The sequence below is a fragment of the Bos indicus x Bos taurus genome, chromosome 11 (genome assembly GCF_003369695.1).
Source record: "Bos indicus x Bos taurus breed Angus x Brahman F1 hybrid chromosome 11, Bos_hybrid_MaternalHap_v2.0, whole genome shotgun sequence".
In the NCBI taxonomy this organism is placed as follows: Eukaryota; Metazoa; Chordata; class Mammalia; order Artiodactyla; family Bovidae; genus Bos; species Bos indicus x Bos taurus.
In genome coordinates, this window is record NC_040086.1 from 68,973,437 (window position 1) to 68,990,656 (window position 17,220).

At 38.5% G+C, this 17,220-nt stretch overlaps 1 protein-coding gene across 6 annotated transcripts in view; it reads right to left on the minus strand.

Annotated features, from left to right (window-relative positions):
* The window catches only part of LCLAT1 (lysocardiolipin acyltransferase 1), a 200,947-nt gene that overhangs the window by 82,589 nt on the left and 101,138 nt on the right, over window positions 1–17,220 (minus strand). For all 6 annotated transcript variants that reach the window (XM_027555743.1, XM_027555748.1, XM_027555744.1 and 3 more), the window contains one exon: window positions 320–466. In XM_027555743.1, the coding sequence (XP_027411544.1) occupies window positions 320–466 (147 nt within the window). The remainder of the gene's footprint in view (window positions 1–319; window positions 467–17,220) is intronic.

A 17,220-nucleotide genomic window follows, 5' to 3' on the forward strand; every position in this document is an offset into this window, starting at 1 on the left:
GCTGAACATCAGGAGTTCTGGGTTCTGATGTGCCAACTGAATGACTCCAGGGATGGGCCATTAATCTCACTAGTGTTCAGTTGCCTGAGGACTGAGAAATTTAGACTAGATAGCTGATTTCAGAGTACCTTCATGTTAAAGAAGGAAATGGCAATCCACTCCAGTACTATTGCCTGGAAAACCCCATGGACAGAGGAGCCTGGTAGGCTACAGTCCATGGGGTGGCAAAGAGTCAAGGAGTCGGACACAAGTGAACGACTTCACTTTCACTTTCCTTTCATGTTGTGAAGTTCTGTGATCCAAGCCCAGGCCACCTTACCTGTGAGATCAGTCCCCTCAGGGAATAGGAGGAGTTGAAGTGGTTCACGGATATCACAAAAATAATCAATCATGTCTTCAAAATGGCTCTTGTCATCCTTCCATTTCCTATGAATGAAGATATAGGCAGCAGCCTGCATAGCCCAACCTAGAATCAATTTAACAAGTATTTACATATAATTTTAACCAATATCCACATTTAAAATATATGTTTTAGAGTTTTGGGGTTTTACTATAAATTACTTTCATAATGAGCATCTCATGACATACTTTAAATTTGGCACTGACCTTGGATTAAATAACAGATACACCAGATGATATTCTTAAAGGAGTTAGCTAAATTGTAAGATTTTCAAAATTCTCCAAAGCCTCTTTTCAAGCCAAACCTAGCTATTGAAATACAAAGAAGAACTGCCTTAATATTAGTAACTCATCCAAAGTTAAAATCCCAAATTAAACAGACATTTTAACCAAGTTACTATGTGTTATCAGGCTTACAAAAGCAGTAAGCAAAGGATCTGTTCTCAAGCCACGTGTACAAAGTCTTTAGTATTTCCCTTTCGGTACTACTCAATCAAAAGTAAAAGTGGAGAGTGAAAAAGTTGGCTTAAAGCTCAACATTCAGAAAACGAAGATCATGGCATCCGGTCCCACCACTTCATGGGAAATAGATGGGGAAACAGTGTCAGACTTTATTTTTCTGGGCTCCAAAATCACTGCAGATGGTGACTGCAGCCATGAAATTAAAAGACACTTACTCCTTGGAAGGAAAGTGATGACCAACCTAGACAGCATATTCAAAAGCAGAGATATTACTTTGTCGACAAAGGTCTATCTAGTCAAAGCTATGGGTTTTCCAGTAGTCATGTACGGATATGAGAGTTGGACTATAAAGAAAGCTGAGCACTGAAGAATTGATACTTTTGAACTGTGTGTGGTGTTGGAGAAGACTCTTGAGAGTCCCTTGGACTGCAAGGAGATCCAACCAGGCCAATCTAAAGGAAATCAGTCCTGAATATTTATTGGAAGGACTGATGTTGAAGCTGAAACTCCAATACTTTGGCCACCTCTTGCGAACAGCTGACTCATTTGAAAGGACCCTGATGCTGGGAAAGATTGAGGGCAGGAGGAGAAGCAGATGACAGAGGATGAAATGGCTGGATGGCATCACTGACTCAATGAACATGAGTTTTGGATAAACTCCGGGAGTTGGTGATGGACAGGGAAGCCTGGAGTGCTGCAGTCCATGGAGTCACAAAGAGTCGGACACAACTGAGGGACTGAACTGTACTGAACTGTGGTAAATACACCTGACTTAAGGCAGATAATCAATAGTCTTATCTGACAGTCCACGAAGCATGAAAACCCCGGGCCATGCACAGTAACTATCTGGCCAATCCAATGTTTTCTCTCAGAAATTTTACCTGGGACCATGGAGAAAACAAGTTGGTATGTCAGACAAACGGAGGACAAAAAAGCAGATAACAGAGACAGTAGTACCCGAGGCAAAATAAAGGGGGCCCACTGTAGTGAAGACCTAAACAACCTCTGCTATTGAGGCCCCTAAAGCTGACTGCGATCCAGAACAACAGGCAGTTTTCCACAAGGGCTGGTCAGTCTTTGGTTTCACCTCTTGAATATCCACAAGACTCCATCTCCCTTACTGCCATGTGTATCTTTACAACATGCTTTTCTTATTTCGGCTAGAGGGGATGAGTGGTAGTTTCTTGCAATCAAACACAACTAAAACAATAGTTACTGTCATTAGGTAGATACGGTAGGACCCTGAAAACATACAGAACTATCATTACATCATTTAATCAGTGACTTTAAAGACTGTAAGGTTTTGTTTTTGGGGTTTTTTTTGACTTTACTTGGTTATTTAGTAAAGTTGTAGGACTTTATTTGGATTTTATTTTTGGTTATTTCATGGCTGAAGTCACTGTCCACAGTGATTTTGGAGCCCAAGAAAATAAATTGTCACTGTTTCCATTGTTTCACCATCTATTTGCCATGAAGTGATGGGGGCAGATGTCATGATCTTAGTTTTTTGAATGTTAAGTTTTAAGCCAGCTCTTTCACTCTCCTCTTTCACCCTCATCAAGATGTATAGAACAGTCTTATGGACTCTGTGGGACAGGGAGAGGGTGGGAAGATTTGGGAGAATGGCAATGAAACATGTAAAATATCATGTAGGAAACGAGTTGCCAGTCCAGGTTCGATGCACGATGCTGGATGCTTGGGGCTGGTGCACTGGGACGGCCCAGAGGGATGGTATGGGGAGGGAGGAGGGAGGAGGGTTCGGGATGGGGAACACATGTATACCTGTGGCGGATTCATTTTGATATTTGGCAAAACTAATACAATTATGCAAAGTTTAAAAATAAAATAAAATTAGAAAAAAAAAAAAAGAGGCTCTTAAGTTCCTCTTTACTTTCTGCCATTAGAGTGGTACCATCTGCATATCTAAAGTTGAAGATATTTCTCCTAGCTGAAATCTTGATGTCAGCTTGTGAGTCATCCAGCCTCACATTTCACATGATGTACTCTTCATAGGAGTTAAATATGCAGAGGGAGGACAGCATACATATGCCTTGTCATATGCCTTTCCCAATTTTGAACCAGTCTACTGTTCCACGTCTGGTTCCAACTGTTGCTTCTTGACCTGCATACAGGTTTCTCAGGAGACAGGTATGGTGGTGTCTTCAAGAATTTTCTACAGTTTGTTGTGATCCACACAGTCAAAGGCGTTATTGTAGTCAATGAAGCAGATTTTTTTTGGAATTCTCCTGCTTTTCTTATGATCCAATGAATGTTGGCCATTTGATCTCTGGTTCCTCTATCTTTTCTAAATCCAGCTTGTATATTCGGAAGTTCTGGGTTCACATACTGCTGAAGCCTAGCTTGAAGGATTTTGACCATATTATTTGGTTTGAGTAAGTACAAACTGGGGCTTCCCTGGTAGCTCAGCTGGTAAAGAACTGCTTGCAATGCAAGAGAACCCAGTTCAATTCCAGGGTCAGGAAGTTCCCTCAGAGAAGTGATAGTCTACCAATTCCAGTATTCTTAGGCTTCCTCTGGTGTCTCAGATGGTAAAGAATCCACCTGCAATGTGGTATCCCTGGGTTGGGAAGATCCCTGGAGGAGGGCATGGCAACCAACTCTAGTTTTCTTGCCTGGAGAATCCCCATGGACAGAGGACCCTGGTGGGCTCCATTCCATGGGGTCTCAAAGAGTTGGACATGACTGAGTGACTAAGCACAAGCAAGTTCAAACTAGAATACTATAGTCTACAAATATAAATAAGTTTAGCATAGGTCTTGCTGACACGTGTTCAACTGCTGCTCACCCACTGTATTTATTGTCAGTGACAGCCACCGGATAGACACCTACATGTCTCTCCTCTTTCACCTGAGGACACCTACACCCACAGTGCAGTCGGTAGGCTTTGTGTAACTCTGGAGTGAGACTGTGTGGGTTAGAATCAGGGAGCCACCACAAACCAGCTGGTCAGCCTTAAGCCATTGTCCCTCATTGATCCCAAATGTAATAATAAGCATAATGTCACAATAGTATTTTACCTGATAGGAATTGTAAGAAATAAATAAGATTATTTAGCACAAAGTATTCAATAAGTACTCACTATTATCATTATTATGCTTAAGTTACAAAAGTACCAAGGATATTGCGTCAAGGACAGAAAAGTATGACAAAAAATTCTCCCACTCACAATCGCTCACCCCTCTTCTAGTGACTTGGAAATTATAAACTCTATTATTTTAAAGGTCATGCTTTACTTTACTTTTCTAACAAAGATTTAAATTTAAATAACTTCACTTTTCTATTTCTAACAAACATTTTAATAACTGTCAACACTGAGTTAATAAACAATCTTCCCCTAAACAAAAAATTATGCTTTCCTCTTGTCTCTCTTCCAAAATTCGAACAAATCATCCAATAGTTCCCCCAAACTGCCATTATTATTACTACTACCATTCCTTATGTGTCACAGAAATATTTCTAAATATTTAGACTTGACTCAGTAAGTCTGTCTTGGCTTCTCGTATCATTTGTTTCTTATATCTCACATCCTTCTGTTAGTCCTCCTTAAGGAATTTCTGTCAAAAAATGCTTGAGTCTTCATATTTCTGAAATGTAATTTTTGTTGTTGTTGTTCTCAATTTTGGAGGCTAGTTTTGCTTAAAACAGAACTTGAGACTACCAAATCATTTTCCCCTCAAAATTTCAAAGCTATTTTGCCCACAGTCTTCTTTAACTTGATATAGCTAATAAGAAGTCTGATATCAATCTTATTTCTGTAGATCACCTAATTTTCCCCCTCTGAAAGCTTTATTGATTTTCTCTGTATCCCTGGTTTTGTGAAACTTTACCAATATGAATACAGGTATGCAACTTTTTCACTAATTCTGCTCAGCAGTGAGGATACTCTTCTAACATGAATGTCTCTAAAATTGGGAATATTCCTTCCATTATTTAAGAAAACATTATTTTTTTCTCTTCTTCATTCCTTTAGACTTTCTATTTGGAACATCTCTTAGATAGATGTTAAAAGTTCTGGATTTTTCCTCTCATGATTTTCATCTCCTATCATTTAAGGAAAATCTTTTAGCTTGGTCATCTGACTCATTAATTTGTTCTTCTGTGGTGTCTGGTCTACTAATTGATCATTTCAGCAAGCAACTCTTTAATTTTCAAAATTTACAACTGATTCTGTATCACAGAAGCCAATTTTTTACGGAAAAAGAACAAAAACTATAATAAGCTATGACACATACAGACAGAAGTAGTTTTAATAAAAATGTTGACTGAATTAATTCATTTAATTATCAAGACAACTATATAAATTAGGTAAAATTATTCCGATTTTATGGATGAGGAAACTAAGGTACATTGAGACTCAAAGAACTAGTATGTGGTAAAACCAGGTTTCAAATGCAGGCAGTCTGGCTCCAAAGCTGATGTTTTTAACCACTGTACTAAACAGCCTCTTTGCAATATGTACTTGAATCTCTCTAAGGGTTAGTTAAACACAGTTGATGTTCTCCTCAAAGAAATACCTGTTCTTCAGAGAGTCTATTCTCAGACTTTCTTTAAAGCTGTGACTTTCCTCAAATGTGAATTCTGCATTGTCTTCACAGTTGTTCTAGACTGAACACACTGACAGGTTGAGTGTATTTCTCCATTCCCAGTGAGACAGCTATAGGAAGACCCACAGGACTGTCATAAAACTTTTCTAATATTTTATATGTTTCAGAAATCCCAGAATGGCAAGTAAAATGACTGAATCGTCAGCTTCTTAGAACTCTCCTCTGAAGATATGATGATTCTTTGTGCTTTGCCTTCTCATGTTCCATTTATACATCACTAATGCTTTTCAATCTTTTTTATTCTCTTCAACTTAAATGTTCTTCTCTCTTTCATAAAAATCACAAAGCCTTGTGAGTCTTTTTCTCCCCATTTCATTACCAATTCTACATGTTATTTATGTTTAAAGCAATATCCCTATTTTTCTTAAAAAGCAATATCCAGATTTTTCTTAACAGTTTTCTTAGTAATCTTGAGGTTATCATATATTATTTCATAATTTTATGGACTGATAAATAACAGTGCAACTAATCATGTAATTTGGAATTAGTCTATATAACCTGCCTGTCTCATACTTTTTCCATTGGAGGACATTTCGTCTTATCACCTGAATTTCTCAGCCAAGGATGGAGAGTCTAGCAGGTTTATAAAGATAGATTCTGTGGGTGCTGGCATGGCTCTGCTACAACCATCTTTTTTTCAAAAACCCCATTTACATTATCAGCACTGCCTTCTCAAAACAGACAGGCATAATCTCTGACCATACTCTATAGTCTAAAGATATTCCATAAGTTTAGAACCTGGTTTTCCTTGGCTTAAATTTTCTTTTATCAAGTTTTAGAGTTGGCTAGGGGGGAAAAAAAACTATTTGAGTGTATTTTTAACATTATGCATTCTTTTTCCATAAAAAGTAAGCCTTCCACAGCATTTTATTTTTCCTTTTTTCATTTTAGTGTAGATGAATATACAGTTAACCCTTGATCAGCGTTGGGGTTAGGGGTTCCTGCCCTCGAGCTCAGTTGAAAATCCACTTATAACTTTACTGTTATTCCCTCCATACCCATAGTTACACATCCATGGATTCAACCAACCACACATTGTATAGTACTACAGTACATATTTATTAGGGGAAAAATACCTCAAGTGGATTAAATTCACATGCAGTTGAAACCAGTGGTGTTCAAGGATAAATTGTAGTTATGAGAACCACAGAAATATCTATACTACTCACCTAATGTGCTAAAAACTGAACTTCAAAGATAGATTAATTTATCACTATTGTCCAAGTTTTTATTAATTCATTACAGTATCTACTATGAGACCATGGATGCAATGCCAGAAACAAAAAAGCAATGTGCAAGAGATGACAAACTGTTCTCTTCTACAAATTTGTAATCCTGAATATAGGGTATGGATGCACCAAGGAAATGTTACCCACAGGCCTCTCTTAAATGAGAATGAGTGATAATATGAACAGATGCAAATTTTATATCAACTCATATCACAACAATCATGAGCAAATACTATTTACTGACTGTGGTTGTGCATAACAATGGTTATACAAATAAATCCAGGAGAGTAAGTTCTATTTCTCAGAATTTACAAAATAAACAACAGTACTATTAGATTATAACCCAAAGAATAAAATATTGATAATTAAACTAAATATTAAATTAAATTAAATTTAAAAATTAAATTAAATATTGATAATTAAATATAAATTATTATAAAAATAATTTATAATTAAATTGATAAATAAAAATTGATAATTCATATTGGATAATTAAACAACTGAGGAGAAGGGACAAATCTCCTTCACACAATTACAAATAAAATACGTAGATACTCCCCACTCTAGGAGGTGAAGTTTAATTCTGCTATCCACAACCAGCACTTGTATGTGGACTGCTCTTACTGAATAAAATAGAGGAGAAAACATTAATTTTGTGGTGCAGAATTCTGGCAGACAGCACCTTAACCAAATGATTATAATTAATATCACCATGATAAGCTAGGTTGATATAATGAACCCTCCCCATGAAATGAGTCAGTTCACATTTGTGGGGCTTTTCCCCAAAACCCATAACCCCCAACTAATCCTGAGAAAATGTCATTTTCTGTGGAAAATTCTTAAAGAGATGGGAATACGAGACCATCTGACCTGTCTCTTGGGAAACCTGTATGCAGGTCAGGAAGCAACAGTTAGAACTGGACATGGAACAACAGACTGGTTTCAAACAGGAAAAGGAGTACATCAAGGCTGTATATTGTCACCCTGCTTATTTCACTTCTATGCAGAGTACATCATGAGAAACGCTGGGCTGTAAGAAGCACAAGCTGGAATCAAGATTGCCGGGAGAAATATCAATAACCTCAGATATGCAGATGACACCACCCTTATGGCAGAAAGTGCTTTTCACTAACTAAAAAGCCTCTTGATGAAAGTGAAGGAGGACAGTGAAAAACTTGGCTTAAAGCTCAACATTCAGAAAATGAAGATCATGGCATCTGGTCCCATCACTTCATGGGAAATAGATGGGGAAATAGTGGAAATAGTGTCAGACTTTATTTTTTGGGGGTTCCAAAATCACTGCAGATGGTGACTGCAGCCATGAAATTAAAAGACACTTACTCCTTGGAAGGAAAGTTATGACCAACCTAGATAGCATATTTAAAAGCAGAGATATTACTTTGCCAACAAAGGTCCATCTAGTGAAGGCTATGGTTTTTCCAGTAGTCATGTATGGATATGAGAGTTGGATGGTGAAGAAAGCTGAATGCAGAAGAATTGATGCTTTTGAACTGTGGTGTTGGAGAAGACTCTTGAGAGTCCCTTGGCCTGCAATGAGATCCAGCCAGTCCATCCTAAAGGAGATCAGTCCTGGGTGTTCAGTGGAAGGACTGATACTGAAGCTGAAACTCCAGTACTTTGGCCACCTCATGAGAAGAGCTGACTCACTGGAAAAGACCCTGATGCTGGGAGGGATTGGCGGCAGGAGCAGAAGGGGATGACAGAAGATGAGATGGCTGGATGGCATCACTGACTCGATGGACAGGGGTTTGGGTGGACTCCGGGAGTTGGCAGTGGACAGGGAGGCCTGGCGTGCTGTGATTCATGGGGTTGCAAAGAGTCAGACACGACTGAGTGACTGAACTGAACTGAACTGTAGTAAGAGCTTCCCTTGTGGCTCAGCTGGTAAAGACTCTGCCTGCAATGTGGGAGACCTGGGTTCGATCCCTGGGTTGGGAAGATCCCCTGGAGAAGGGAAAGGCTACCCACTCCAGTATTCTGGCCTGGAGAATTTCATGGGCTGTATAGTCCTTGGGGTCACAAAGAGTCATACATGACTGAGCAACTTTTACTTTTCCTTGCACTTTTACCATAGTAACACCAGTAAGTGACTGACTGAATAATCTTAAAGCCCAAAACCATTTCTCCCAACCAAAGAATCTGTCAACTTCCACACAGCTCAGAGCTTGAGCTTTGTTAGGAAGTCAGTGAACACAGTCAAAACAAGAGCTCATTTAACTTCCCAGGTGGTGTGAGTGGTAAAGAATCTGCCTGCCAATGCAGGAGACTCAAGTGACCTGCATGGTGTTCTATTCCTGGGCTATGAAGATCCCCTGGAATAAGAAATGGCACTCCAGTCCAGTATTCTTGCCCGGATAATTTCATTGACAGAGGAGCCTGGTGGGATGCAGTCCATGGGGCCACACATACACACACGCACACATCTCAATGCAACCCTAAAAAAATTACTTAGTTCTCAATGTAATTCTAGAAAAAAGTATAATCCTGGTATACCGCCTGGCAGATGACTTAACTAAATTTATTAAACCTTTGTTCCCAATGGGTTTCCCTGCCTTTTTGACAAAAAAAAAAAAAAAAAAAAAAAACACATCAAAACTCAGTCTCAGCCAAGGAAGTCTGGCAACTGAAACTACAAAAACTTATTTTTCAACTAGTAGAACAGCTAAGATGAAAATGGTCTGGGTTATGTATCTGAAAATACAGCTGTATATGATATCCAGCCAAAGAAGTAAAATATTTTAATATACCTATTTCTTCTGACAGTTTTCATATAAATTTTAATTCATTATAACCATTTAATAAAATTTACTGAATGAGTAAATCAATTGTTGGATACTTTTCTGTATACATTGGTGAAATGTGGGAAAGAAGTTGTATCAGGATGCTCTAGGCTGTGTTAAATAACAGATACCAATCCAGAGGTCTTAAACCGTGGGTGTACGTGTCTCACGTCAAGTCAAGTCTGGCCCCAAGGCTGGTTCAGAAACCAGTCTCTCACAGTTCTATTTGGCCATCCTCTTGGATGCAAGATGGTTGCAGCAGCTCCAAGTATGATGTGTTCTCACAATAATGTCCCAAAGTAGGAAAGGAATGGCATTGTCCCTTCATGAACCTATTTTATTAAGGAAGAAAATCCTTCCCAGGGCCTCCTAAGAAGTCTCCCTATTACATGCCTTTGGTGGAACTGGCTGATGGAAGGCTAAGAAAGGCAATATGGGGTATTTTCATATGCTTTCATGGGATGTGCTTATCACAGAAATACATTGTTAAAAATAGTGAAACATCTTCTCTGGCCTTAGATATTTTGTAATAGATACAACAACACAGGAAAGAAAGCTGCTATGAAACCTTCCATGATTTAGATACAGTAGGAAGCAATACGGAGAAGGCAATGGCAACCCACTCCAGTACTCTTGCCTGGAAAATCCCATTGATGGAGGAGCCTGGTGGGCTGAAGTCCATGGGGTCACTGGGAGTCAGACACGACTAAGCGACTTCACTTTCACTTTTCACATTCATGCATTGGAGAAGGAAATGGCAACCCACCCCAGTGTTCTTGCCTGGAGAATCCCAGGGACGGGGGAGCCTGGTGGGCTGCCGTCTATGGGGTCGCACAGAGTCGGACACGACTGAAGCGACTTAGCAGCACCAGGAAGCAATAAAATAATCAATCTACCGTTTAGTCATTAAATGGTTAGGAATCCTTGACTAGAAGCGCCCTTTGAAGAAAGGGTCACAGAGGGAGCTTCAAATATATTTGCTGTAGAGATCCTCAGCAGCTGTTACTCAGGGGGACTAGGCTCACTTACTTAATGAAGGTAATAAAACTGATGTCTCAGGTGTACCAAAGAAACTGGCAGGACTGGGCTATTATTAACTCTTGTGGAGAGTCTTACTTCAATCTAGGAATGTATTCATCTTTTCTCTTGAGTTGTAAAACAGAAGAAAGGCATGAAATGTTAAATTTAGAAAGTGTCCACACTATACCAAGAACAGCGGTCCCGGTGGGTAATTCTGTGTTTATGTCTTTCTATAATTTGAAGAGAGGAATCGGGTGTGTCGTTTTTCATAATTGGGAGGAAATTTAGAGAAAGAGTCACATAAAAATGTTTTATTTGCTATAATAGTTGCCTTTGAAACTTAATGTGCCCAGCAAGCTGTGTATTCTCTTTGATCCTGGTAAACATAACCAAGTGAGGGAGTGAAGGGGTCAGAGGCAATCAATGAGTTTTTAAGATGAGTTTAATTAATCTTGAAGTTTATAAAAAGTGACACTTTCTATTGATAGCAGCAAAAAGAAAATGGAGAGTTATTGAAAACTTCAGATATTAACCTGGTACTGAGGGGTGGGAGCTTATTAGTGCTGTGGATGACATAAAAGGCTGAGACATTTCAGCCAAAAAATGACTGACAGGGAGTTGGTCAGTTGATAGAGAACTCTGTCAATTCATGTAAAACTACTGAATTTATATAATATGAGATGCATGACATATAACCTATTTATAACATTGAAAGTGTGCTAAAAAAACCATCTATAGTAAAAATGATATGTGTGCTCATTCACACGGTTGTGTCCGATTCTTAGTGACCCCATTGATTGTAGCCTGCCAGGCCCCTCTGTTCATAGGATTTTTCAGACAAGAACACTGGAGTAGGCTGCCATTTCCTCCTCCAGGGGGATAATATAATACCCCCACCTTAGGGGGATCCACCAAATTGGATGATATCAAAGACATTTATGGCTTAAAGATGGTTCTAGTCTTCGTGAATGTCCATTTTAACCAGGAGGAAGCTGGGTAGGAAGCGGAGAGTTTCCCTTCTCCATGGAGTTAAGTTTGGTATTATAAACACAATATTTCAAATAGAAAATTATCCATTCTTTGTACTTAATATACATGTGTGCTAAGTCGCTTCAGCTGTATCCAATTCTTTGTGACCCTATGGACTGTAGCCCAACAGGCTCCTCTGTCCATGGGATTCTCCAGGCAAGAATATTGGAGTGAGCTGCCATTTCCTCCTTCAGGGGATTTTACCAGGGATCGAACCCACATCTCTTTCAAATCTCCTGCATTGGCAAGCAGGTTCTTCACCACTAGCATCACCTGGGAAGCCCTACTTAATATACAACAGATAATAAAATTTAGGTGACTTCAGTAAATTTAGTGACTCTTAAAACTGTGTGAGAAACATCTTTAAGTGAATTTATACCTAACATAAATAGTTAATGAAATACAGTGAAAACCGAAAATTTGACCCCATAAAATGGATTACGTTCCCAGCTAATGTATGACCCGTTTTGTTGCATGTTCACGTGTAATAAAGTGTGCACTATAATCACTGTTTCTCCCGTGTATTGGGCAAGGTGGACAACAGATTTTAACCGAGTAGTTTCTATTCATGATCTTTGAAAAAAGGAGAATGCATATACAACACCAAGGGCGATTTTTTAAAATTCCAGTTATTTTTTTTTCCCCAACCCAGGGATCGAATCTAGGTCTATTGCATTGTAGGCAGATTCTTTACTGTCTGAACCACCAGGGAAGCCCCATGCTGTACATCAAATCCCCAGAACTCATTCATCTTAAATCTGGAAGTCTTTATCCTTTGACCAATATCTGCCCATTTCCATCAGCCTCTGCCCTGGCAGTCACCATTCTAGTCTCTATTTCTATGAGTTTGGCTTTTTAAGATTATATGTTTATTTTTTCTTCACCCACTTAACTGCCAATAGACACTTCAGTTGTCTCCATGTCTTGGCTATTGTGAATGATGCTGCCAGGAACATGGGGTTACCCTTCAAGAGAGTGATTTCATTTCCTGAAAATACACATTCAGAAGTGGAATTACTGGACTGTATGGTAGTTCTGTTTTGAATTTTTTGAGGAACCACCATACTATTTCCCACATGTAGCTGTATCAATTTACATTCCCACCAACAGTGTACAGGGTTCCCTTTCCCCCACATTCTTGCCAACGCTTGTCTCATCTTTTTGATAATGGCCATTTTAACAGGTGTAATGTCACTGTGATTTTGATATGCATTTCCTGAAGGTTAGTGATTATGAGTATCTTTTTGTGTGTCTGTTGGCCATTTGTCTTCTTCAGAAAACTGTTTTTTCTTTAAATCAGATTTGTGTGTGTGTGCTATATGAATTCCTTATATATTTTGGATATTAACCCCTTATCAAATAGATGGTTTGTCACTGTTTTCCCTATTCTATACCTTAACTTTTAATTTTGCTGATGGTTTCCTTTGCCGTGCAGAAACTCTTTAGTTTGATGTTGTCCCACTTGCTTATTTTCACTTTTGTTGCCAGTACTTTTGGTGTCATCCAAAAATCATTGCCAAGACCACTGTCAGGCAGCTTTCTCTCTATTTATTCTTCTAGGCGTTTTATGGCTTCTGGTATTACAATTCATTTATTTCCTGTTAATTTTTGTGAATGGTATAGAATAGGGATCCAATTTCATTCTTTAACATGTGAATATCTAGTTTTTCCGACACAGTTTATTGAAGTGAGTCTACATTCCCAATGAGTATTCTTGGCTCCCTTGTCAAATATTCAGATCAGATCAGATCAGTCGCTCAGTCGTGTCCGACTCTTTGCGACCCCATGAATCGCAGCTCGCCAGGCCTCCCTGTCTATCACCAACTCCCGGAGTTCACCCAGACTCATGTCCATCGAGTCAGTGATGCCATCCAGCCATCTCATCCTCTGTCGTCCCCTTCTCCTCCTGCCCCCAATCCCTCCCAGCATCAGAGTCTTTTCCAATGAGTCAACTCTTCGCATGAGGTGGCCAAAGTACTGGAGTTTCAGCTTTAGCATCATTCCTTCCAAAGAACACCCAGGGCTGATCTCCTTCAGAATGGACTGGTTGGATCTCCTTGCAGTCCAAGGGACTCAAGAGTCTTCTCCAACACCACAGTTCAAAAGCATCAATTCTTCGGCGATCAGCCTTCTTCACAGTCCAACTGTGAAGAAAGGAGAATGCATATACAACACCAAGGGCGATTTTTTAAAATTCCAGTTATTTTTGTAAATCAGATTTGACCAAAAAATGTTTAATATTTTGTCAGACAGGTTATTTTCAGGGAGGTCAGACTTAGGAGAAGTGGTGTCTGACCCAGTTTCAAATGTCTTGCTAAAGCAGGACCCACAGGAGCCTCTGAGGCTTCATTCAGACTTTGCATGCCTTGAACACACTGAGAATGGATAAAAGCATTCATCAGAAGTCATGTGGTTACTTCTCACTTCTCCTTGGTCTCATCCTGAACAATCTAGATAAATTTCACAATTTGTGGTGGTTCCGAGTTTTTGCCACAATTCTTATGTTGCAGTTTGACAACAGCAGGATTAAATGATAATCTACGTTGAAACCATGAGGTATGTGAGGTAGATTTTTAGTTGAATCCATGACCTAGACGCTTTTTAAATCACTATCTCTTTAATGTTTACTCCTCTTTTCGTGCTTTCTAAAAGCGCCAAGCTCTCTTTGCCAGTCAAGTGTGATCAGTCAGCAGACCACAGAAAAACCCACGGAGCCGTGAGCCAGGTGGGCCAAACGGCGCATGAATTCCTTGGTACAAAACACCGGGAGAATGGGCTTCTTATGACACCTCTGGGCTTAGTATTTCCTTCACTGTTACTAAGTAGTTACGAAGTTAGCGAAAAGTGAAAATCTAGGTCTAAACCACCATTACAGACAGTTGAAATCTAACTATCTGACATTTTTCTTTAAAATCTAATTTCACGTAACTTAGGAGACTCTAAACTGTTTAGTTAGCTTACCAAAACTCTTCACTACTTGAACTGGAATCTAAACAGTCTTAATGGTTTCTTACACAACGTCTGTTACTTACATACTGTAAGAAAAAATTTCCAAATTCTAAATTCTCATCCCTTCTCCAAATGGATAATACAGATATTATTACTTCCCTTTAGTCATTTATAAATGAACTAGAAGAACCAGATGATTATATTCCAAACTCTGGTAAGCAAACATTTAGAAATGATTATAAATAGCAACATTAAATACACTCTAAAGTCATGGCAATTGTCAACAATAAGTCTAGCATAGTCTGAAGCAGGATGGAGCTCACCTGTAAGACAAATCCATTCTTTTTCTGAACTGAACTGAACTGAAGGTCATGGCAATTGTCAACAAGCTAAGTCTAGCATAGTCTGAAGCAGGATGGAGCTCACCAGTAAGACACATCCATTCTTTTTCTTTTTTTTCATTTTTTCCTGCAAAGTCCAACCTTAATACTCCATTTGCAGACACACTCTGTTTTATTTTTCCTGCCTACACTTTTGCCTTGTTTAATGTACTTTGCACTTATTCACTTTAAAGGTTCTAAAATTGGGTTTTCTTCAATCCAAAATCTGTTCTCATTAATGGTTTGCCTTTTCAAGAAATCCTATCAAGTCTACATATACTTTGTGGGCCCACAATATGAAAGACACTCTATAAGAAGCTTGTAACTTTTGAGATAAGAAAATGGGATAGCTAAGAACGAAATACATACAGGTTCAAAATGAGACAGTTTAACATTGTTAAAAATGACTATACCACTGCAGAGCGGGAGGAAGTAAAAATCAAGTGGTCAAGGAAAGAGAATGTGGGTCTGTGAGACACTGGAAAAATCAGAGGTCTGATACAGATCTCTGTAAGGCAAAAGGTCAGAGTGTAGATGTACCAAAAGGAACTAGAGAAATAAAAGGCAGCAGCAATACTGTACTGGCATTTAATTTAATCTTCACAATCACCCAATAAAGCTGTATTACTACTTTGTTAAACTGAGATATAAGTGACAAATAACATTAGGCATAACAGTTTTAGGTGTGCAACAAAATGATTCCATATATGTGTATTCACGGAATGATGACACAGTAGGTCTAAGTTAACATCTATAACCACATGTAGTTACAAAGTTTTTTCTTAAGACCAGAATGTTTAACATCTATTCTCAGAAACTTTCAAATATACAGTAGAATATTATTAACTATAGTCACCATGCTATACATTACATCCTCATAACTTATTTATGTTTTGACTGGAAGTTTGTGCCTTCTTACCAACCTCATGCATTTTGCCCATCCCCAAATCCTGGCCTCTAACAACCACTATCCATTCTCTATATTCAGTTCAGGTTTTTTTGGGTTTGTGTTGTTTATTTTGGGGGACTGCACATGTAAGTGAGATCACATGGAATTCTCTTCTATCTTATTTTTCACTTAGCATGATGCCCTCAAAGTCTATCCAGGTGATACAAATTACAGAATATCCTTTTTTATACCTGAATAATATATGCCACTGTCTATATTTACCATTTTCTTTATCCACTCATCTACCAATGGACACAAGTTGTTTCCATCTATTGTTTATTGTAAATAACATTGCAATAATCATGGGGATGAGATATCTTTTCAAGTTAGTGTGTGTGATTTCTTCCAATAAATATCCAGAAGCAGAATTACTGGATCATATGGTAGTGCCATTTTTAATCTTAAGAACCTCTGTATGGTTTTCCACCATGTATGTATCAATGTACATTCCCATCCACAGTGCACCAGGGTTCCTTTTCCTCCACATCCTCCCAACACTTATTATTTCTCAGTTTTTCGACTGTAGCCATTCTAACAGGTGTGATGTGGTATCTCATGGCTTTTGATTTGCATCTCCCAGATGATTACTGCTGTTGAACACCTTTTCATGTACCTGTTGGCCATCTGTACATCTCTTTGGGAAAATGTCCCTTTATGTCCTATGCCCATTTCTTAATTGAACTGTTATTTTGCTATTGAGTTCTATGAGTTCTTCATATATTTTGAGTATTGACCCTTTGTCAGATAATATGATTTGCAAATATTTTTCTCCCATTCCAGAGGTTGCCTATTTATTTTGTTGATGGTTTCCTTTCTTATGCTGAAGATTTTCAGTTTGAGGTAGTACAACTTATTTTTGCTTTTGTTTCCTTCGCTTTTGGTACCAAATCCAAAAAATCATCACCACGACTAATGTCAAGGAGCTTGCCACCTATTTTTTATTCTAGGACCTTAAAGGTTTCAGGCCTTATGTTCAAGTCTTCATTCCATTTTGAGTTAGTTTTTGTATATGGTGTAGATAGTAGTCCAGTTTTCACAACACTTTTTACTGAAAAGACTATCCCTTCTTTACTGTATACTCTTGGTTCTTCTGTCATAAATTAATTGACCATATATGTGTGGGTTTATTTCTGGGCTCTGTATTCTGTTGTACTGATCTATTTGTCTGTTTATATGCCAATGCCATGCTGTTCTGATTACTATAGTTCTATAGTATAGCCTAAAATCAGGGAATATTATACCTATAGCTTTGTTCTTCTTTCTCAAGATTGATTTGGCTATTCTGAGCCTTTGCAGTTTCATACAAACTTTAGGACTGTTATATTTCTGTCAAAAAATGCCAACTATGAAAACTACGAAATTGTTTTTGAAACAATT